This window comes from Somniosus microcephalus, chromosome 4, assembly GCF_052327205.1.
Source record: "Somniosus microcephalus isolate GS21.2 chromosome 4, FLI_Smic_1.0, whole genome shotgun sequence".
Lineage (NCBI taxonomy): Eukaryota > Metazoa > Chordata > Chondrichthyes > Squaliformes > Somniosidae > Somniosus > Somniosus microcephalus.
The window spans coordinates 306,027,484-306,050,085 of NC_140990.1; the positions used below are offsets into that span (position 1 = coordinate 306,027,484).

Genomic DNA, 22,602 nt, shown 5'->3' on the forward strand with positions numbered 1-22,602 from the left:
GAGCAGTTTCTTGATATCACGTGGAGTGAATCGAATTGGCTGAAGACTGGCTTCTGTGATGGTGGGGACCTCAAGAGGAGGCCGATATGGATCATCCACTCGGCACTTCTGGCTGAAGATGGTTGCACACGCTTCAGCCTTGTCTTTTGCACTCGCGTGCTGGGCTCCATCACCATTGAGGTTGGGGATATTTATGGAGTCTCCTCCTCCCGTTAGTTGTTTAATGGTCCACCACCATTCATGACTGAATGTGGCACGACTGCAGAGCTTTGATCTGATTCGTTGATTGTGGGATCGCTTAGCCCTATCTGTAGCATGCTGCTTCTGCTTTTTAGCATGCATGTAGTCCTGTGTTGCAGCTTCCCCAGGTTGGCACCTCATTTTTAGGTACACCTGGTGCTGCTCCTGGCATGCTCTTCTACACTCGTTGGTCCCCTGGCTTGGTGGTAATGGTAGAGGGAGCGATATGCTGGGCCATGAGGTTACAGATTGTGGTGGAATACAATTCTGCTGCTGCTGATGGCCCACAGCACCTCATGGATGCCCAGTTTTGAGCTGCTAGATCTGTTTTGAATCTATCCCATTTAGCACACAACACAATGGAAGGTGTCCTCAGTGTGAAGACAGGACTTTGTCTCCACAATGACTGACTGTCAAGTGGCCTCAAGTGGTGAAAATAGGGAACAACACCTCATCCACTCTGGTTCTCAAACCGGAGCGCCACAAGGCTGCTGCCTCAGTCCTTGGCTGTACTCTCTGTTTACACATGACTGTACAGCCATACACAGCAATAACCGGATTATCAAGTTTGCCGACGACACCACAGTAATTGGCCTGATAAGCAACGATGACGAGACGGAGTACAGAGATGAGATAGTCCAGCTGATGAGATGGTGCAATGACAACAACCTTGCCCTGAACGTTGGCAAAACTAAGGAGCTCATCGTGGACTTCAGAAGCCACCGAGGGAACCATCGCCCCATCAGCATAGACGGGACACCAGTGGAAGTCGTCAGTTGCTTCCGATTCCTGGGTCTGCAGATCTCTGATGACCTGGCCTGGAACCATAATACTGAGGCTATGCTGAAGGCGGCACACCAGTGCCTTTACCCTCTACGGTGCCTGAGGAAATGTGGCATAAGCACACAGTGGCTTGTGAACTTTTACCGCGGCACCATAGGGAGTGTCTTGATGAGTGGTGTCAATGTGTGGTATGGTAACACCACTGCACAGAACAAGAAAGCCATCCAGAGAGTTGTGAATACGGCAGAAAAGATCATTGGGTGCGCACTTCCGTCCATCGAGGAGATCTTCCAGACCAGGTGCCGGAACAAGGCCCGCTCCATCATCCAGGACCCCAATCACCCTGGGCACAAACTGTTCTCCCTCCTGCGGTCCGGACGTCGGTACCGCAGCATCCGAACCAGGACCAGCAGGTTTAAGAACAGTTTCTATCCACAGGCAGTGCTCCTACTGAACTGCTAATCGCACTGCCCCATATATTATAGTTATATGTTTATGTAAATATATATATTATATTCATATTACCATATATTTATCATATTACATTACTATTATTTCCAGTGGTAATTGAGGCTTTTTTGTACTATTCATCATATCCTGCAACTTGGACTGTTATTGCTATACTTTCTGCTTATTTGCTTATTGTTTTTATTTATACTTGTTTTTATTTTTTTGCTTTTATATTTATATGCTTGTATTGTGGGAGTGAGTGGGGAGTAAGCATTCCATTGTACTAGTTACATATGGCAATAAAATGATCTTGAATCTTGTATACCACTGTGCTGCCACCCCTGGTGGTCTGTCCTGCCAGTGGGACAGGACATACCCCAGGGATGGTGATGGAGGGGTTTGGAACATTGACTGAAAGGTATGATTCTGTGAGTATGACTAGGTCAGGCTGTGGCTTGACTAGTCTGTGGGACAGCTCTCCCAATTTTGGCACAAATCCCCAGATGTTGGTCCATTGGGTTTCATTTTTATTATTTTGTTTCGTAGCGGTTTGTTACAACTGAGTGGCTTGCTAGGCCATTTCAGAGGGCAGTTAACCACATTGCTGTGGGTCTGGAGTCACATAGGCCAAACCAGGTAAGAATGGCAGATTTCCTTCCCAATAGGACGTTAGTGAACCAGATGGGTTTTTACGACAATCCGATAGTTTCATGGTCACCATTACTGATACTAGCTTTTTATTCCAGATTTATTTAATTAACTGAATTTAAATTCCCCAGCTGCTGTGGTGGGATTTGAACTCATGTCTCTGGGTCATTAGTCCAAACCTCTGGATTACTCGCCCAGTAACAATACCACTACGCTACTGTTCCTTCATTGAATTGATAGAAATAGCAGGTACAAAAGCAAAATACTGCAGATGCTGGAAATCTGAAATGCTGGAACGTTAACTCTGTTTCTCTCTCCACAGATGCTTGCCTGACCTGCTGAGTCTTTCCAGCATTTTCGGTTTTTATTTTAGAAATAGCAGGTATTCCCTTCAATATGCATGAGATTATCACCGTCTGATTACACAGTTAATAGATCAGTTTGTCCGAAACCTCCTTAATGTAATCTGGATTTTAGATACAGATATAATTTCCTGCTAACTTGGTCGTGAATCTTTTCATATTCTATACTCATAAATAATATTTTTTGTATACTGTATGCAACAATTATGTTTTAATGAAATATCATGTAGTTCATCTTTAAAAGCAAACTGAATAGGTTAAAAACGAGTTTGGATCAGGGCAGCAGTACTTCCTAGTATTGGTATCCGATAAGACAAAGTACTCCAGTCTGTTCCCTATGCGTTGATTAGGTATTATCATGTTATGATTCAAGTCGATACACTGATATTGAAAGTGGTAGCCGAGAGCAGAAATTTCCAAACAGAACTTTTAACAAAAGATTGTCAGGGATTCTGAGAAGATTCTATGATGGGTAAATGACACATTATATACTTGTTATATTTCATTTATATTGTCCATACACTGTTTTCCAAACTTTTGTTTCATATTTTTACTTCAATGGTAAATAATTATTTTTAGCCTGTTAAGTTTCATCCAGGATTAGTATCCGCCACACTAAAGAAAGTGTGGTGGCAACAGCATAAAATTACATTTAATCCAGATTATTGCAAGTAGGCTAATTGTTAATCCTCGAGTCGAGCAACTCTGGAAGGACAGATAACTATAACTGGAGCTACTGCTCAACTGGTGAAAGTGAAAACTATTCTATGAAGAGCCAATTGGAGAGTAGATAAATACTGGAAGTATTACTTCTGGCTGGAGGTTCAATCATTGCTGAATAAAATAATCTGGCTAATCACGCACTGCAAGTATCTGCAGGCAAGTCAGCTCGGGTTCTTAGTCTTGGTTACAATCCAGTAACACTTACTAGAAATGAGCTTCACTGGACATCAGATTAGGACTGAATTTGGCTGGGTTGTCATTGATCCACACAAATCACACACACAGTCTATGAAACTCCCATGAAAGTGCATGAGTTTCTACCTTCAGGAGAGGAGTGGTGAGGAGATTGGGAAGGGCAGAGGGAAGAAAAGTAGAATGGGAAAAGTAGAAGAAAAAAATCAATTAATAAGGTCATTAAATTTGATGTTTGCAAGTTTCCCTACCTTCAAGACGACTGGTTTCTCAAAGTTATGCATAGAATGAGTCCTCCGTTGAATGAACTTCTGGAATTCTGTAATGCAGCAAGTAGTACTAAATGTCTGGTGGATTTGCCAACATTAAACATCTCTCAAAATAGTTATACCAATAAGCAGCCAGACAACTATCCAAGTATTAAAAAGAACCATAATTCTTCATGACTGGTTCCTGTGCATCTTAACATCCTTCATTTTCCTCAGTTCTAAATTATGAATCACTTGGTATAACCTTTCAGCAATGGCATTTAATAAATGAAAAGCCTCCAAATTATACACTGCTGTTTGCCTGAAGGTTGGATTTCACATAGATTGGTAAAAAGATTGTGGGATTTGTCAATCAGAGCGACCTTTCTCCAGGAACCCTTTACCCTTGTATATACAGCGTGGGGGGGGGGGGGGGGGCGGTGGAGAGAAGTACACTCAAAATAGCTGTCCAAGGATTTTAGTGTTCCCAGCTGAATGTTCTCCTCTCCATAGAATTCTAATTGTGCAGTGGGGATTTCAAAAAGGTGATTTTTGTATGTGAGACTCCGGGAAGAATAGCCAGGTTACCTGGAAGACGCTGATGCAGAAGGAAAACAAACTACGTTGTATAATACTAGCTTCCTCCACAGCTTCCAATTGTCACATCAATTTTCTTTTGTCACTTTTGAAACATTTTTTTGGGGTCAGCCATGTGGATGACACATATAGAAACCAAATCACTTTGCTCAAGAGTCTCCAAACCAAACTACTGAGAAATCCATGAGCACAGTTTTTCATTTTCAAGTCCATAAACTCTCCCTGTAGGGGCACACTTGCACACCAAAGCAAGAATCAAATTAGCATTACTGTCAGAGTTTAATCAGCTAAAATTCTTTTACAGCTTACCAGAATAGAGCACTGACTAGCTTCCCATCTTGCCCAGCTAGAACTACCGTAGCCATTAGACCATTGGGCTTACAGGATGCCTGGAGCAGAGTGAGGAAAAATTCCAGCCTCCAGCGACAGGTCTACCATGGAATCTGTTGCACTCATTTGGTTTGTAATAATTAAGTACATTAAAAGTTTTACTTTTTTTCCTCTCCCCCTACAATTACACTTCACAGAAATGTAACTTTGATTGTACATGTTAGAAATTTAAAGCTTGATCACAAAATATAGACCTCTCTTGACAACACACTATAATCTTACATTTTTCGTGAAATGCTCTTAATCGGACAGGATAATTAGATTTTTTTTATTTCTGTAAGGAATAGAATGGACTCTGGCTATCAGATGTCCTTCTATCCATTTTACAATTTAAATTTAGGAACCAAGATTTTTTAAAAATTAAATAAGCTCACCATTGTAAACCATTTCAAAGTTAAAAGGCTCTCCTTCATAAATGGAATTTAAGTGCTTCATGGCAATAATCAGGCACAATTCCAGCACGGACAGACCTGCAAGGAAAACACGGCCAGATATTAAAATTAAAATTCACAACGAAGACCATTTCAACTGAAAACATTTTTTTTAATCAAAATCAAAAGCGGACGGCTGCTGGTTCACTGAGACAGGTCTCTGCAGAGTGGCGTGCAGTGGTTTGCCCACACACTGCCTCAGCTGGAGGAAGGAGGAGAGCATCTGTGCAAAATGAGAGGGGAGCAAACAAGAAAAAGAGCAAAACAGTATAATTCGCTGAAATCTTTAATTGACAGTTAATTGTGAAATACACTCAAGGCTATAATTTAACTGTTCAGAGAGAATTTCCCTGCAGGGACCACAAATTTCTGAACTAAATGACCAGCAATTTTCTGAGGAAGCAATTAGAAAACAAAATAAGGAAAATGGTCAAACTAAAGCTACCACCCCCCCTCGCCCCCACAAACAAATGTTTATGTGGTGGTGAAATCCAAGAGGATTCAAGTACACTGCCCCTAAGAGAAACAAAAAAAAGTTATACTCAACATTTTAGAATATTTCTTCTTGTTGTTTCCCTCACCACCACCTTCGAGGGCAATTAGGGGTGGCCATTAAATGCTGGCCTTGCCAGCGATGCCCACATCCGTGAATGAATTAAAAAAAAAAAAACAGCTTATAAAGCCAAGGAATTAGTATATAAAGTATGTGATTGATGGAATATGTAAAACAGCACTCCAAGGAACACTGGAAAGTTTAATTTCTAAGCTCAAATGGAGAGCAAGATATGCAGTCTGGCACCTCAAGTGAATTATTTTCCACATATTACACCAACAAAGACACACGTTAGATTTCTGCTATTTGTTCCCCTGTGCCACCTAATGTCTGCTTTCAAAAAGGTATGTTTGATATGAAATAGCCAGAGGACATTTAGCACGGTCGGTCTACTTTTAGATACTGCATATCTATGGACCCTGGTGATAAAGAGAGGAAGGGAAAAAAGGAGGAATTTTGAAGTGTAATCACAGTTGTAATGAAGTAATTGTTGTAATTGCACACAGCAAGGTTCCACAAATAGTGACATGGGATTTTTATTTTACACCCACCTGAAAGGAAGACAGGATCTTGGTTTAATGTCTCATCCATAAGATGGCACCTCCGACATTACAGCACTCCCTCAGTACTGCACTGAAGTATCAGCCTAAATAATGCTCTGGAGTGGGGCTTCAACACACAACCTGTTTCAGAAGCAGAGTGCTACTACTGAGCCAAGGCTGGCAGCCAAATTTGTGGAAGCTGAACTCAAAAGGCTTAAAAACAGAGAGTGCATTTTAAAAAGAGATGGACAAAGGCGTTAAAAAGAATTCTTAGAGATAGATTGAGCGATGGAACCATTACTTAATAATTGATTGATTCTATGATAACATGAGGATTATAGAATATTCACCCTTCAGTGGAAAGGTGTGTGTGTATAGGAATTGTAGAATAATCAAAGGATTAACATAGCAGATAGATAACTTGTAGGGAATTCGGACTACTCTCAAAAGACAGGACATGATTTTTACTATCATGTATCGACTTCAGGTTCTTTGACTTGCCATAGCTTTTAATGATATTAAATTAAAAGTGTCAGCTCGGTGCAAAAGAAACAGGTATCACCAGTATTAAAATCCTGGGCTTCATAATCGAAGATCACAGGCGCACCTACTGGCCCAGAGGTCAGCATCATCAAAATGTTCCCCAATTATGGACAACTCAGTCTAAAAATTTGATTTTTGAAACCTTCCTGAAGACAACTTGATATAAAAGCTAAACAAGACCCCATGTGCGAAACTACAAGCTCTCTCTCAGCAAACTAGAAGAGGCATCCAGCTAGACCAGAACGATAACATTAACTATGTTGCATCCAATTCCCATCTTTCCTTTCTGCTAGCACAGCAAACAGACCTATGCAAGTCAGCTCATGCAACAGTTATATTGTATTTTCAATGGCTGTAATGTACAGTATCATTATCCTTTCACATCTCCATTATCTAGACTAAATGACAGTGTGTTCTTCCTACCATGTAGTATGTTCGCTTTAGAATCCATCGTGTACAGCCTGCTGGCTGCCAGAAGGTCTGTTGATCGGATATTTGGGTTGGAGATAGTCACATGACTAAGTGCGAGCATCTGAAAATAGATAAAGTAAAACAGGTTATTATTTGTAATTCAAACAGAATCTGATTATACAAGTCACTGTCACATGACAAATATTTCAATGGAATCGCAGAAATTATGGCAAAAGGCTTTTTGTGCAGTTAGTGACATTTCACATTTGCGTGGCATTCTATTAACCATTGCTTTGTTCAACAGTAGTTCCATTTGAATACGAGGAGTCTGAAGGGTTACTGGAATGTGACAAAATGCAAAGTTCAGTTGATTATAATTTGAATCATTAACTTTCAGCACAAAATAGTTGGCATAAGTGTGCAGTAGCAAGGTGAGGGGGATGGGACAGCCCAGGAACCCAGGGCGAGCTCACCCCCTAACTCTGCTGCAGAGGGAATGGATGCTGACCAAGACACAACCTATAGAAGACTGATGGCTGTACACTACCAACCTCCGAGTGCGCTGGGCTGCCAGCCAGTGAGCTTACGCACACTGTCGAAGTGCCAACTTGTATGGGGTTTTTGAGAAGGGCATGGAAACAATGCAGTCAACTATGGAGTATATGGTCAGCTCTATAAACACTGCAGTGGGGCCTCTGGTGACAGCATCAATACCTTCAATGGAAGCACAGACTCCTGCCATCTTGGTTCTGGGTTCCAGCATCTCCTCTGGCTTTCAAAGCATGAAGGAGAGCGAGGATAGAGCCGTCCAAAGCATCTCATCACTCATAGAAACATAGAAGATAGGAGCAGGAGTAGGCCATTCAGCCCCTCGAGCCTGTTCCGCCATTCAATGCGATCATGGCTGATCATCCAAGTTCAGTACCCGGTCCCTGCTTTCTCCCCATACCCCTTGATCCCTTTAGCCTTAAGAAATATATCCAACTCCTTCTTGAATATATTTAATGTATTGGCCTCTACTGCCTTCTGTGGTAGAGAATTCCACAGGTTCACCACTCTCTGGGTGAAGAAATTCCTCCTCATTTCTGTCCTAAAAGGCCTACCCCTTATCCTTAGACTGTGACCCCTGGTTCTGGACTCCCCGACCATCGGGAACATCCTCCCTGCATCTAGTCTGTCCAGTCCTGCCAGAATTTTATAAGTTTCAATGAGATCCCCTCTCATTCTTCTAAACTCCAGCGAGTACAAGCCCAATCGTCCCAATCTCTCTTCATACGTCATTCCTGCCATCCCAGGTATCAGCCTGGTGAATCTTCACAGAATCACAGAAACCTCACAGTGCAGATAGAGGCCATTTTGGCCCATCAAGCCTGCACCGACACATATCCCACCCGATCCCCGTAACCCCTACACCAACACATATCCCACCCTATCCCCGTAACCCCACGTATTTAATCCCCCTAACACTAAGGGTCAATTTATCATAGCCAATCAACCTAACCCGCACATCTTTGGACTGTGGGAGGAAACCGGAGCACCCGGAGGAAACCCACCCAAACACGGGGAGAATGTGCAAACTCCACACAGACAGTCGCCCGAGGCCGGATTCGAACCCGGGTCCCTGGCGCTGTGAGGCAACAGTGCTAACCACTATGCCACCGTGCTGCCCTCCTTCCTGAACTCCTTCCATGGCAAGAACATCCTTCCTCAGATAAGGCGACCAAAACTGCACACAATACTCCAGGTGCGGTCTCACCAAGGCCCTGTACAACTGCAGCAAGACATCCTTGTTCCTGTACTCAAACCCTCTCGCTATGAAAGCCAACATACCATTTGCCTTCTTAACTGCCTGCTGCACCTGCATGCTTACCTTCAGCGACTGGTGCACAAGGACACCCAGGTCTCGTTGCACTTCCCCTTCTCCCAATCTATTGCCATTCAGATAATAATCTGCCTTCCTGTTTTTGCCACCAAAGTGGATAACCTCACATTTATCCACGTTATATTGCATCTTCCATGCTTCTGCCCAATCACCCAACCTGTCCAAATCATCCTGGAGTTTCTCGGCATCCTCCTCACAGCACACACGCCCATCCAGCTTTGTCTCATCTGCAAATTTGGAGATATTACATCTAGTTCCCTTGTCTAGATCATTAATATATATTGTGAATAGCTGGGGTCCAAGGACCGATCCCTGCAGTACCCCACTAGTCACTGCCTGCCACTCAGTTCTCAGAGCAGCAGGAGTGTTGAGACACAGCTGCACGAGAGTGGCATTGGAACCATGGGAGGGGCACAGGCGGTCATCTCAGAATGACAGCATATCTGCTCCCCTGCCAGCCTCTCAAGCAGTGCCCATGTTGGTGCCAAACAGCCAGCTGGGCCAGAGTGCCCTGGCCGCCAATGAGATGCTGCAGTTAGGCCCTCTACAGCCAGAGGTCCTTGCGGTCACCCACCACGGCCAACTTAAGTGCCCTTAGTGGAAGTTCAGCAATTTTCTACCTCCCCTGCTGTAGCAACTGGGGAAGCACCCAATAGGAGCACCAGAATAGGCAAATGAGCATAGAAGACAGCCATTAGGGATTTGCACTAGGACGATTTTTAGTTTTCAAACCTAGCTGTTCATTTAACGATTCAATACAGCGATGAACCACTTTCTTGCTGTGCACAGTCTCTTCACATTGGTGTTGGTCTCAACATGCCTACTGAGGTCAGTCCAACACCCAAGGTATACAATGTGAGGGCATTAACTTGGTGGATGCAAGTACTTGGTATGATGATTGGTGCATGGAAAGATGGATAATTCTACAAAACCATTTGTCTATTATTTGCTGCCAGAGCGCCCTGGAAGCATTGCTGACCCTTGCTCTTCCTCCGTATCTTTCGTTTCCAGGTGTTCCAAATGGTTGCTTCCTTTGCAGGGCGAAGTTATGTAGCATACAGCTTACCACCACGAATCTGGAGACTGTCTTGGGGCTGTACTGAAGGACATCTCTGACTTATACAGGCAGTGGAACCTCGGTTTTAGAAAGTCAATTACCTGCTTAAACTCAGAGCTATAGTAGAGGCGTGGCTTTCATTGTAGTGCTCCTCAGTATCGGTGCTCGGGTTCCTGCTAAAAGTCACGAACCAAGTGGTCAGGGAGTACCTCTTCTCCCCGGCAACTAGCGGGACACCTGATGGTCTGCGTGGAAGGAGGGAGGGGTGTTGAGGATTGGTGCAGGATAAATGCATCATGACTATTGCCAAGAAACTGGGCAGCTGCATGATGCGCCATCTCTGGTCAAACACCAGCTACGTTCAGGGGGTGGACCCCTTTCCTGTTAACAAAGATGCTAGGTTCTTCCTATGGAGCACACAAGGCTATGTTGGTATAGTTGATAATGTCCTGCACCTGTGGGAAGGCTGCAATTCTGGCGAAGCCCAGAGCTCGCTCGCTCTTGTTTTTGTGCCCCCATTGACAATGTGATGAATTAATTCTGCTTAGTGAGGAGGGCATCTATGACCTGCCTAATGCAGCAATGACTGCAAGAGGCCAGGTGTGGCTAGTTACATACTTCAATAACTCTGAAATCTAAAAAAGGTCTTTTTGGTCTTGCAAGAATTAAAAGCCAGGAAGCTGTATTTAATTTGAATATTGTAAGTAAGGATTTCTCCATCCCAGCTGAGAACCAGTGAAAACCATTCTGACAAATGCAGATGGATTAATTGTTATGAAGGTTGAACTACAAATAAATAGGGCTTAAATTTCAATAGAATATTATGCATCATAAAATTAAACCAGAAACTAAAATAAAAATAGAAATGGAGGGAACGAAAGTTTTGGTCCAGATATTCCTTGGGGAGCTGATTAAATCTTGATGAAGCTTTTAAGTTAATTATAAAATTCATATTAAATTCAGCAAGCTTCCTGACAGAAAACGCTTTCCTTTGGAAGCAAACCGAGATGTTACATACAACTGCTCCTTGAGCAGACACATTTTAACTCCGATTACATAAGTGGTTGATAGTCATCATAATGGATATGTGCATCCTTAGATATTATGGCCCAGATATTCCGATCCCTACGGGTGTGTACGCGCTGCGAACCCACCCGTAGGGGCATTGGAAATGCCGGTTTCAGGCATGCACTGAAAACCGGCATTTCCGATCTGTCAAGAATCCTCTTGACAGATCCTCCAGCTGCCCGGGAGAAGGGCCTCTGCGGGCGGATAGTTCCGCTTTTTGGAGACCCTCCGCCCGCAGAAAACCCGTACAATTCTTACGCCTGGTAAAAGCAGGCGTAACAGGCTAAGAGTTGAAAAAAGTTTTTTTTAAATGTTCACTGATTTATCATTTAAAAATACTTGTAAAAAAGTTTATTTTTAGCCCCATAAAAAATTTAATTCAATTTTTGTTTAAAATACTTGATTTAGTCATTTCAAGTCATTTTAAAAATGTGATTTTTAAAACAATTATTTAAAGTTTTACTATGTTTTTTCATTGATCTCCATTCATATATTTGACAGGTCTTCCTGTCAAATGTATGAAGGGAGATTCCCTTGTGAGAAACATAGAAACATAGAAGATAGGAGCAGGAGAAGGCCATTCGGCCCCTCGAGCCTGCTCCGCCATTCAATGAGATCATGGCTGATCATCCAAATTCAGTACCCTGTCCCTGCCTTCTCCCCATATCCCTTGATCCCTTTAGCCTTAAGAAATATATCCAACTCCTTCTTGAATATATTTAATGAACTGGCCTCCACAGCCCTCTGTGGCAGAGAATTCCACAGGTTCACCACTCTCTGGGTGGTGAAGAAATTCCTCCTCATCTCAGTCCTAAATGGCTTACCCCTTATCCTTAGACTATGACCCCTGGTTCTGGACTCCCCGGCCATCGGGAACATCCTTCCTGCATCTAGTCTGTCCAGGCCTGACAGAATTTTATAGGTTTCGATGAGATCCCCTCTCAATCTTCTAAACTCCAGTGAGTATAAGCCCAATCGACACAAGCAGGGTTCGTGGTGCAGGAGAGAGGTCGTGGTTCACATTGGTACAACGACATAGGTAGAAAGAGGGATGAGGTGCTGCAACAAGAATTTAGGAAGCTAGGTAGCAGATTAAAAAGCAGGACCTCAAAAGGTTGTAATATCTGGATTACTCCCGGTGCCATGTGCTAGTGAGTATAGGAATAGGAGGATAGAGCAGATGAATGTGTGGCTAAAGAGTTGGTGCAGGAGGGAGGGCTTTCGTTTCCTGGATCACTGGGTCTGCTTATGGGGAAGGTGGGACCTGAACCGGAACGGGACCAACATCTTTGCGGGAGGTTTGCTAATGCTGTTGGGGGGGGGGGGGGGGGGGGGAAGGAAGAGGGGGGTTAAACTAACTTGGCAGAGGGGTGGGATACGGAGTGGAGCTATAGTAGGGGGTGATGCACAGCCAAATATAGAGGAAAAACCAAGTCAGTCTGGAAGGCAGAGCAAATATGTAATGGCACAAGGGAGTATGGCAAGGCTGGATGGCATTTATTTTAATGCAAGGAGTCTTGCGAGTAAGGCAGATGAATTGAAGGTGTTGATGAACACATGGGAGTACGATATTGTTGCTATCACAGAGACATGGTTGAGGGAGGGGGCAGGACTGGCAGCTCAATATTCCGGGGTACAGAATCTTCAGGCGAGACAGAGGGGGGTGTCGCAATATTAATCAAGGAGTCAATTACTGCTGTAAGGAGGGATGATATCTTAGCAGGTTCCTCTAATGAGGCCATATGGGTAGAACTTAAAAACAAAAAGGGGGCAAGCACTTTGCTGGGAGTGTACTATAGGCCCCCAAGCAGTCAGGGGGAGATAGAGGAACAGATATGTAGGCCAGAAGTGTAGAAATAATAGGGTAATAATAGTAGGGGATTTCAACTTCCCCAATATTAACTGGAATAGTCAGAGTGTGAAAGGCTTAGAGGGTGTGGAATTCTTAAAGTGCATCCAAGAGAGCTTTTTGAGCCAGCATGTAGAAAGTCCTACAAGAGAGGGGGCGGTACTGGACCTAATTCTAGGGAATGTAGCCGGGCAAGTGGTAGAAGTGTCAGTAGGAGAGCATTTTGGTGACAGTGACCATAATTCGGTGAGATTTAAGGTAGTCATGGAAAAGGACAAAGATGGACCAGAAATAAAGGTTCTAAATTGCGGGAAGGCCAATTTTAATATGATAAGGCAGGATCTGGCCAAAGTGGACTGGGATCAGCTACTTGTAGGAAAATCCACATCAGAGCAGTGGGAGTCATTCACAAAAGGAAAGAGAGCGCGAGTACAGTGCCAACATGTTCCCGTAAAGGTCAAGGATGGGACCAACAAGTCCAGGGAACCCAGGATGTCAAGGGATATACAAGAATGGATTAGGAAAAAAAAAATTGAGGCTTTTGGCAGATACAAAGCATTAAAAACATTGGAAGCCCTAGAGGGGTATAGAAAGTGCAGGGGGGTACTTAAAGAAATTAGGAGAGCGAAGAGGGGGCATGAAAAAACACTGGCGGGCAAAATAAAGGAAAATCCCACGGTGTTTTATAAGTATATTAAAAACAAGAGGATAACCAGGGAAAGAGTAGGGCCCATTAGGGACCAAAGTGGCAATCTGTGTGTAGAGCCGGAAGATGTAGGTGAGGTTTTAAATGAATATTTTGCATCTGTGTTCACTATGGAGAAGAACGGTATAGGCATAGAAATCAGGTAGGGGGATTGTGATATACTTGAACAAATTAGCATTGAGAGGGAGGAGGTACTAGCGGTTTTAGCGGGCTTAAAAGTGGATAAATCCCCAGGCCAAGACGAGATGTATCCCAGGCTGCTGTGTGAGGCAAGGGAGGAGATTGTAGGGGCTCTGACACAAATTTTCAGAACCTCTCTGGCCATAGGGGAGGTGCCAGAGGACTGGAGGACAGCTAACATAGTACCATTATTCAAGAAGGGTAGTAGGGATAAACCAGGGAATTACAGGCCAGTGAGCCTAAAATCAGTGGTAGAGAAATTATTGGAAAAAATTCTGAGGGACAGAATTAGTCTCCACTTGGAGAGGCAAGGATTAATCAAGGATAGCCAGCATGGCTTTGTCGTCAGGGGGCGATCACGTCTAACCAATTTGATTGAATTTTGAGAGGGGGTGACTAGGTGCATGGATGAGGGTAGTGCAGTTGATGTAGTCTACATGGACTTCAGTAAGGCTTTTGACAAAGTCCCGCATGGGAGACTAGTCAAGAAGGTAAGAGCCCATGGGATCCAGGGCAATTTGGCACATTGGATCCAAAATTGGCTTAGTGGCAGGAGGCGATGGTCGAAGGTTGTTTTTGTGACTGGAAGCCTGTGTCCAGTGGTGTACGGCAGGGATCGGTGCTGGGTGCCTTGCTGTTTGTAGTGTGCATTACTGATTTAGATATGAATGTAGGAGGTATGATCAGTAAGTTTGCAGATGACACGAAAATTGGTGGAGTGGTAACTAGCGAGGAGGGAAGCCTCAGGCTACAGGACGGGTTGTTCAGATGGGCAGAACAGTGGCAAATAGAATTTAACCCTGAAAAAAGTGTGAGATGATGCATTTTGGGAGGACTAACAAGGCAATGGAATACACAATGAATGGTAGGACCCTAAGAAGGACAGAGGATCAGAGGGACCTTGGTGTGCATGTACATAGATCCCTGAAGGCAGCAGGGCAGGTAGATAAGGTGGTTAAAAAGGCATATGGAATACTTGCCTTCATTAGCCGAGGGATAGAATATAAGAGCAGGGAGGTTATGATGGAGCTGTACAAAACGCTAGTTAGGCCACAGCTGGAATACTGTGTGCAGTTCTGGTCACCACACTATAGGAAGGATGTGATTGCATTGGCGAGGGTGCAGTGGAGATTCACCAGGATGTTACCTGGGCTGGAGCACGTCAGCTATTGAAACATAGAAGATAGGAGCAGGAGTAGGCCATTCGGCCCCTCGAGCCTGCTCCGCCATTTAATGAGATCATGGCTGATCATCCAAATTCAGTACCCTGTCCCTGCTTTCTCCCCATATCCCTTGATCCCTTTAGCCTTAAGAAATAAATCTAACTCCTTCTTGAATATATTTAATAAATTGGCCTCAACTGCCTTCTGTGGTAGAGAGTTCCACAGGTTCACCACTCTCTGGGTGAAGAAATTCCTCCTCATTCCAGTCCTAAATGGCCTACCCCTTATCCTTAGCCTGTGACCCCTGGTTCTGGACTCTCCCGCCATCGGGAACATCCTTCTTGCATCTAGTCTGTCCAGTCCTGTTAGAATTTTATAAGTTTCAATGAGATCCCCTCTCATTCTTCTAAACTCCAGCGAGTATAATCCTAATCGACCCAATCTCACTTCATACGTCATTCCTGCCATCCCAGGTATCAGTCTGGTGAATCTTCGCTGCACTCCCTCCATGGCAAGAACATCCTTCCTCAGATAAGGCGACCAAAACTGCACACAATACTCAAGGTGTGGTCTCACCAAGGCCCTGTACAACTGCAGCAAGGCATCCTTGCTCCTGTACTCTAACCCTCTCGCTATGAAGGCCAACATAGCATTTGCCTTCTTAACCGCTTGCTGCACCTGCATGCTTACCTTCAGCGACTGGTGCACAAGGACACCCAGGTCTCGTTGCACTTCCCCTTTTCCCAATCTATTGCCGTTCAGATAATAATCTGCCTTCCTGTTTTTGCCACCGAAGTGGATAACCTTGCATTTATCCACATTATACTGCATCTGCCATGCATCTGCCCAATCACCCAACCTGTCCAAATCATACTGGAGTTTCTCTGCATCCTCCTCACAGCACACACACTCACCCAGTTTTGTGTCATCTGCAAACTTGGAGATATTACATCTAGTTCCCTCGTCTAGATCATTAATATATACTGTGACTAGCTGGGGTCCTAGCACCGATCCCTACGGTACCCCACTAGTCACTGCCTGCCACTTGGAAAAAGACCCGTTTATTCCAACTCTTTGCTTCCTGTCTGCCAACCAGTTTTCTATCCGAATCAGTACCTTACCCCCAATCCCATGTGCTTTAACTTTGCACGCTAATCTCTTATGCGGGACCTTATCGAAAGCCTTCCGAAAGTCCAAATACACCACATCCACTGGTTCTCCCATATCTATTCTACCAGTTACATCCTCAAAAAATTCCAGTAGATTGGTCAAGCATGATTTACCTTTTGTAAATCCATGCTGACTTTGTCTGATCCTGTCGCTGTTTTCCAAGTGCTCTGCTATCACATCTTTTATAATGGGCTCTAGCATTTTCCCCACTACCGATGTCAGGCTTGAGAAGAGACTGGACAGGCTGGGGTTGTTTTCCTTAGAGCAGAGAAGGCTGAGGGTGGACCTGATTGAGGTGTACAAAATTATGAGGGGCATAGATAAGGTAGATAGAAAGGAACTTTTCCCCTTAGTAGAGGGGTCAATAACAAGGGGGCATAGTTTCAAGGTAAGGGGCAGGAGGTTTAGAGGGGATTTGAGGAAAAACTTTTTCACCCAGAAGGTGGTTGGAATCTGGAATTCACTGCCTGAAAAAGGGTGGTAGAGGCAGGAACCCTCAACATTCAAGAAGCATTTAGATGAGCACTTGAAACGCCATAGCATACAAGGCTACGGACCAAGTAGTGGAAAATGGGATTCGAATAGACAGGGCTTGATGGCTGGCGCGGACACGATGGGCCGAAGGGCCTCTTTCTGTGCTGTATAACTCTATAACTCTATGATTGGCTCCCCATGGCCCACGTGATCCCAGGGACGCTGTGAACTACATGCGCCCCTGGGATACGTGGGCCCTGCACACTTCAAGTTTGGTGAGGCCCAGGAGCGGAAGCGTGTGCGTCCCGGGAGCCCTCAGGTAAGGGCGTAGATTTTTCCAGATCACAGACCTCTGTCCACGGGAGGCCTGTGATCGGAAAATACGGGCCTATATCTGTTAAATAATATCTATTAAGCAATATTGGATATCTTGGAGTCTCTTCTTGGAAAAGTTGCCTGTGATTATCTGACTCTCAGGAGAAAAAATAAATTTAGTACAAATTGTGCATGGTCTACTAGAAGTACTCTAGGTGCTCCAAATCATTATCTTGCTCTATACCGGTCATTAAGTAGTACAGTACTGAAGTTCAGCACAGCAACTGAACATGTTGCACTGTTTCACTAGTCAGCTACCAATGGAAGTCGGAGGTACACAGCTGCATCAGAAACATTGGAGAACTAAAACTGCTCAGGTTTATCAGCATTTTTTATGATTTTAAACAGAGTATACAGTGGGGAAATCAGTAGGAATGAAACAAAAAAGACAAGTTGCAATCTAACCAACATGAAGCACTGGTTAATTCAACACTCCTGGGCTGTGCAATCAGGCTGTGAGTAGAACACGTTCTGTGTTCCACCCATCTCTGCCAAACAGGAGAAGTATAAGGATGTCCTACAGCAAACAAATTCCATTGTGCTGCACTAGTAATTATACTCTTATTACAGAAAATTAGTAAATTGCTAGGTTATATTATAAAATATGACTTTGAATTAATGAGCTCTTACCAATAGCATTTGCAGAGAGCGGAAATCCTTACTGGAATTGAAGTGCTTCTGTAAAATATCCTCCACAGTCTTATCTTTGCACAGAGACTGATAGGGTAACAATATTTCAGAGGGTGTTAAATAGCTGCAAGTAGTTCAGGGAAATTGCAAAATAGACAACAGACAAAAGGAACAATATGCTGTGACTTACTTAGGAAGACCTCAGATTGCATATATCAGAAGGGGCCCATGAGTGGCAATGTCAGAAAGTGCCAGATTATTAAAAATAAACTTACTGAGCTGTGAGGATCACATGATGACCGTGACACAAATGGGCTACTTTTCTAAACCACTACTTGTTGAGAAATACTGTGAAATAAATGTGTTGTACTGCTAGCTACATTAGAAATAATTGTTCAGAAAGTAACTAAAAATTAAGAGAGTGGTGAACCTGTGGAATTCTCTGCCACAGAAGGCAGTAGAGGCCAATTCATTAAATATGTTCAAGAAGGAGTTGGATATATTTCTTAAGGCTAAAGGGATCAAGGGGTATGGGGAGAAAGCAGGGACCGGGTACTGAGTTTGGATGATCAGCCATGATCACATTGAATGGTGGAGCAGGCTCGATGGGCCGAATGGCCTACTCCTGCTCCTATCTTCTATGTTTCTATGTTAACATAATGAACCTGCAAACATTTAGGAAGCTGTATTGCTGACATTGCTACTTTTGCAGTTTGATTTTTTTGGGGGGGGTTTGTTACGATTTACGGTAATTATTGTCATCACATGATTTCTGCTGAAGTTCATGGACAATCAGCTCTATTACTCACTGAAAGGGTAAAAGTGTAAACCTCTGCAGTAAATGCAACTCTTCTTTCTAAATTCGTTTATGGGGTGTGGGCATCACTGGCAAGGCCAGCATTTATTGCCCATCCCCGATTGCCCTTGAGAAGGTGGTGGTGAGCCGCCTTCTTGAACTGCTGCAGTCCGTGTGGTGAAGGTACACCCACAGTGCTATTAGGTAGGGAGTTCCAGGATTTTGACCCAGCGACGATGAAGGATCAGCAATATACTCCTAAGTCAGGATGGTGTGTAACTTGGAGGTGGTGGTGTTCCCATGCGCCTGCTGCCCTTATCCTTCTAGGTGGAAGAGGTCGCAGATTTGGAAGGTGCTGCCGAAGAAGCCTTGGCGAGTTGCTGCAGTGCATCTTGTAGATGCTACATACTGCAGCCACAGTACGCCGGTGGTGGAGGGAGTGAATGTTTAAGCTGGTGGATGGGGTGCCAATCAAGCGGGCTGCTTGTCCTGGATGGTGTCGAGCTTCTTGGAGCTGCATTCATCTAGGCAAGTGGAGAGTATTCCATCACACTCACTTGTGCCTTGCAGATGGTGGAAAGGCTTTGGGGAGTCAGGAGGTGAGACACTTGCCGCAGAATACCTAGCCTCTGACCTGCTCTTGTTGCCACAATATTTATGTGGCTGGTCCAGTTAAGATTCTGGTCAATGGTGTCCCCCAGATGTTGATGGTGGGGGATTCGGCGATGGTAATGCCGTTGAATGTCAAGGGGAGGTGGTTAGACTCTCGCTTGTTGGAGATAGTCAATGCCTGGCACTTCTGTGGCGCGAATGTTACCAGCCACTTCGTCCAGGTCTTGTTGCATGCGGGTATGGACTGCTTCATTATCTGAGGAGTTGTGAATGGCGCTGAACACTGTGCAGTCATCAGCGAACATCCCCATTTCTGACCTTATGTTGAAGGGAAGGTCATTGATGAAGCAACTGAAGATGGTTGGGCCTAGGACACTGCCCTGAGGAACTCCTGCAGCGATGTCCTGGGGCTGTGATGATTGACCTTCAACCGCCACAACCATCTTCCTTTGTGCTAGGTATGACTTCAGCCAGTGGAGAGTTTTACCCCCCCCGATTCCCATTGACTTCAGTTTTACTAGGGCTCCTTAATGCCACACTCGGTCAAATGCTGCCTTGATGTCAAGGGCAGTCACTCTCACCTCACCTCTGGAATCCAGCGCCTTTGTCCATGTTTGGACCAAGGCTGTAATGAGGTCAGGAGCCGAGTGGTCTTGGCGGAAGCCAAACTGGGCATCAGTGAGCAGGTTATTGGTGAGTAAGTGCCGCTTGATAGCACTGTCGACTACACTTTCCATCACTTTACTGATGATTGAGAGCAGGCAATGGGGTGGTAATTGGCCAGATTGGATTTGTCCTGCTTTTTGTGGACAGGACATACCTGGGCAGTTTTCCACATTGTCAGATAGATGTCAGTGTTGTAGCTGTACTGGAGCAGCTTGGCTAGAGGCGTGGCTAGTTCTGGAGCACAAGTCTTCAGAACTACAGCTGGGATGTTGTCAGGGCCTAAGCCTTTGCTGTATCCAGTGCAGTCAGCCATTTCTTGATAGCATGTGGAGTGAATCGAATTGGCTGAAGACTGGCATCCGTGATGGTGGGGACCTCAGGAGGAGACCGAGCTGGATCATCCACTTGGCACTTCTGGCTGAAGATGGTTTTGAAAGCTTCAGCCTTGTCTTTTGCACTCACGGGCTGGGCTGTGCCATTGTTAGAAATGCAACTTTTAAACAAAATCTAACTGGGAGACATATGGATGCACTATTTGTGACCCAATCAAACATTGTTTCTTGAACTGAGTCACAAAACCATATGATTATGGATGAGGAAGGCGATTCAGGCAATGTTAATTCAGCCATCCAGAGATGATCCCCTATTTCATAATCCAGTTAATCAATGCCGATTTACCATTCTTACCTTCATTACAGCAGGGAAATCCTGCACCGCAAAAGTTGAAGAATTAAACTGTGGACTACATTAGCATGCTGCAAATCTGGATTATTGGAAGTAACATATAAACTAGTAATCTTCTTCTTTGGCAGTCCCTTGGAACCGAGGATGACTTGCTTCCACATTAAAAATGAGTTTGCAGGTGACTGATGAGTCCAATGCGGGACTTACAGTCTCTGTCACAGGTGGGGCAGATGGTGGTTGAAGGGGCGGGTGGGTGCGTTGCTTGCGCTCGCTCCCGGCGAAGAGACTAGGTGTTCGGCGCCTTCCTGGATGCTTCTCCTCTACTTTGTGCGGTCTTGGGCTAGGGATTCCCAGGTGTCGGTGGGGATGTTACACTTTTTCAAGGAGGTTTTGAGGGTGTCCTTGAAGCGTTTCCTCTGCCCACCTGGGGCTCTCTTGCCGCGTCGGAGCTCCGAGTAGAGCGCTCGTTTTGGGAGTTTCGTAACGGGCATGCAGACGATGTGACCCGTCCATCGGAGCTGATCGAGCGTGGTCAAAGCTTCGATGCTGGGGATGTTGGCCTGAGTGAGAACACAGACATTGGTGCGCCTATCCTGCCAATGGATTTGCAGGATCTTGCGGAGGCAGCGTTGGTGGTACCTCTCCAGTGCTTTGAGGTGCCTGCTGTACATGGTCCATGTCTCAGACATACAGCAGGGCGGGTATCACTGCTGCTCTGCAGACCATGAGCTTAGTGCCGGGTTTGAGGTCCTGGTCTTCAAACACTCTCTTCCTCAGGCGACTGAAGGCTGCACTGGCACACGAAGGCGGTGTTGGACTTAATCATCGATGTCTGCCCTTGTTGACAATAGGCTCCCGAGGTATGGAAAGTGGTCCACGTTGTCCAAGGCCTTGTCGTGGATTTTGATAGTCGGGGGGCAGTATTGTGTGGCGGGGGCAGGTTGGTAGAGGACCTTTGTCTTACGGATGTTTAGTGCAAGGCCTATGCTCTCGTTCGCTTCGGTGAAGTTCGATCTCTGAGTGAGCGCAGACGCAAGCTTCATCTGCAAACTGTAATTTGACGACTGAGGATGGGACGACCTTGGATCTGGGCTGGAGGCGACAGAGGTTGAACAGTTTCCAGTTTGTTCTGTAAATTAGCTCCACTCCAGCGGGGAGCTTATGGACGGCGAGATGGAGGATTGCAGCATGGAAGATCGAGAAGAGCGTTGGTGCGATGACACAGCCTTGCTTGACCCCGGTCCGTACGTGAATTGGGTCTGTTGGTCAGGATCACGGCTTGCATGTTGTCATGAAGCAGGCGGAGGATGGTGACAAACTTGAGGGCAGCCGAATTTGAGGAGGACACTCCATAATCCCTCACGGTTGAGTGTCGAAGGCCTTTGTGATATCAAAGGCGGCCATGTACAGAGGTTGGTGCTGTTCCCTGCATTTCCCTTGTAATTGATGTGCGGTGAAGATCATGTCCATTGTGCCCCTTAGTGGGCAGAATCCGCATTGCGACTCTGGGACGAGCTCTTCGGCCATTGGGAGAAGGCGATTGAGGAGTATTCTTGTGATTACTTTCCCTGTGGCAGACTCTTCTGTAATTACCACAATCAGACTTATCACCTTTCTTGAAGATGGTCACAGTTACAGCGTCTGAGGTCCCCTGGCATGCTCTCCTCCTTCCAGATAAGAGAAATTAGTTCATCAATTCGCGCCAGTAGTGCTTCTCTGCCATGCTTTAGTGCCTCGGCAGGGATTCCGTCTGCTCCCGAGGCCTTGTTGTTGTTTAGTTGTCGGATGGCCTTTTCAACCTCATGCCGGGCTGGGGTTGTGCCGAGATGGTGGCGGGTAGCATGCTGCGGGATGGAGTTGAGGACACTCGTGTCGAAGACAGAGTCTCGGTTAAGGAGATCTTAGGCTGGACAGACCACCGCCTAATCCACTCCGACATCTCCATCAATGTAGCCCCAAAACAGCAGCGACAACAGAAACAATGCCGCAAGAAAATCAATGCTGGAGCACTCAAAGACCCCACCAAGAAAGCCCTATTCAGCCTGCGCCTCACAAACAACCTGAAGAGTCCCAGTGATGCAAAGACACAGTGCCCCCAGCGCCTGGTCTGCACTCAAGGCCTCCATAATCAGCACCTGTGAAGAGACGCTCGGTCACTACCAGGAAACACCAAGACT

General features: G+C 45.2%; 1 protein-coding gene across 7 annotated transcripts in view; it reads right to left on the reverse strand.

Moving 5' to 3' along the window:
* Nucleotides 1-22,602, reverse strand: part of orc4 (origin recognition complex, subunit 4) — a 127,344-nt gene that overhangs the window by 8,812 nt on the left and 95,930 nt on the right. For 6 of the 7 annotated variants that reach the window (XM_085986672.1, XM_085986676.1, XM_085986675.1 and 3 more), the window contains 4 exons: nucleotides 17,668-17,754; nucleotides 7,126-7,234; nucleotides 5,008-5,103; nucleotides 3,650-3,717 (listed from right to left, as the gene is read on the reverse strand). In XM_085986672.1, coding sequence (XP_085842798.1) covers nucleotides 3,650-3,717; nucleotides 5,008-5,103; nucleotides 7,126-7,234; nucleotides 17,668-17,754 — 360 coding nt within the window. The remainder of the gene's footprint in view (nucleotides 1-3,649; nucleotides 3,718-5,007; nucleotides 5,104-7,125; nucleotides 7,235-17,667; nucleotides 17,755-22,602) is intronic. The other variant, XM_085986678.1, reaches the window with a different exon arrangement.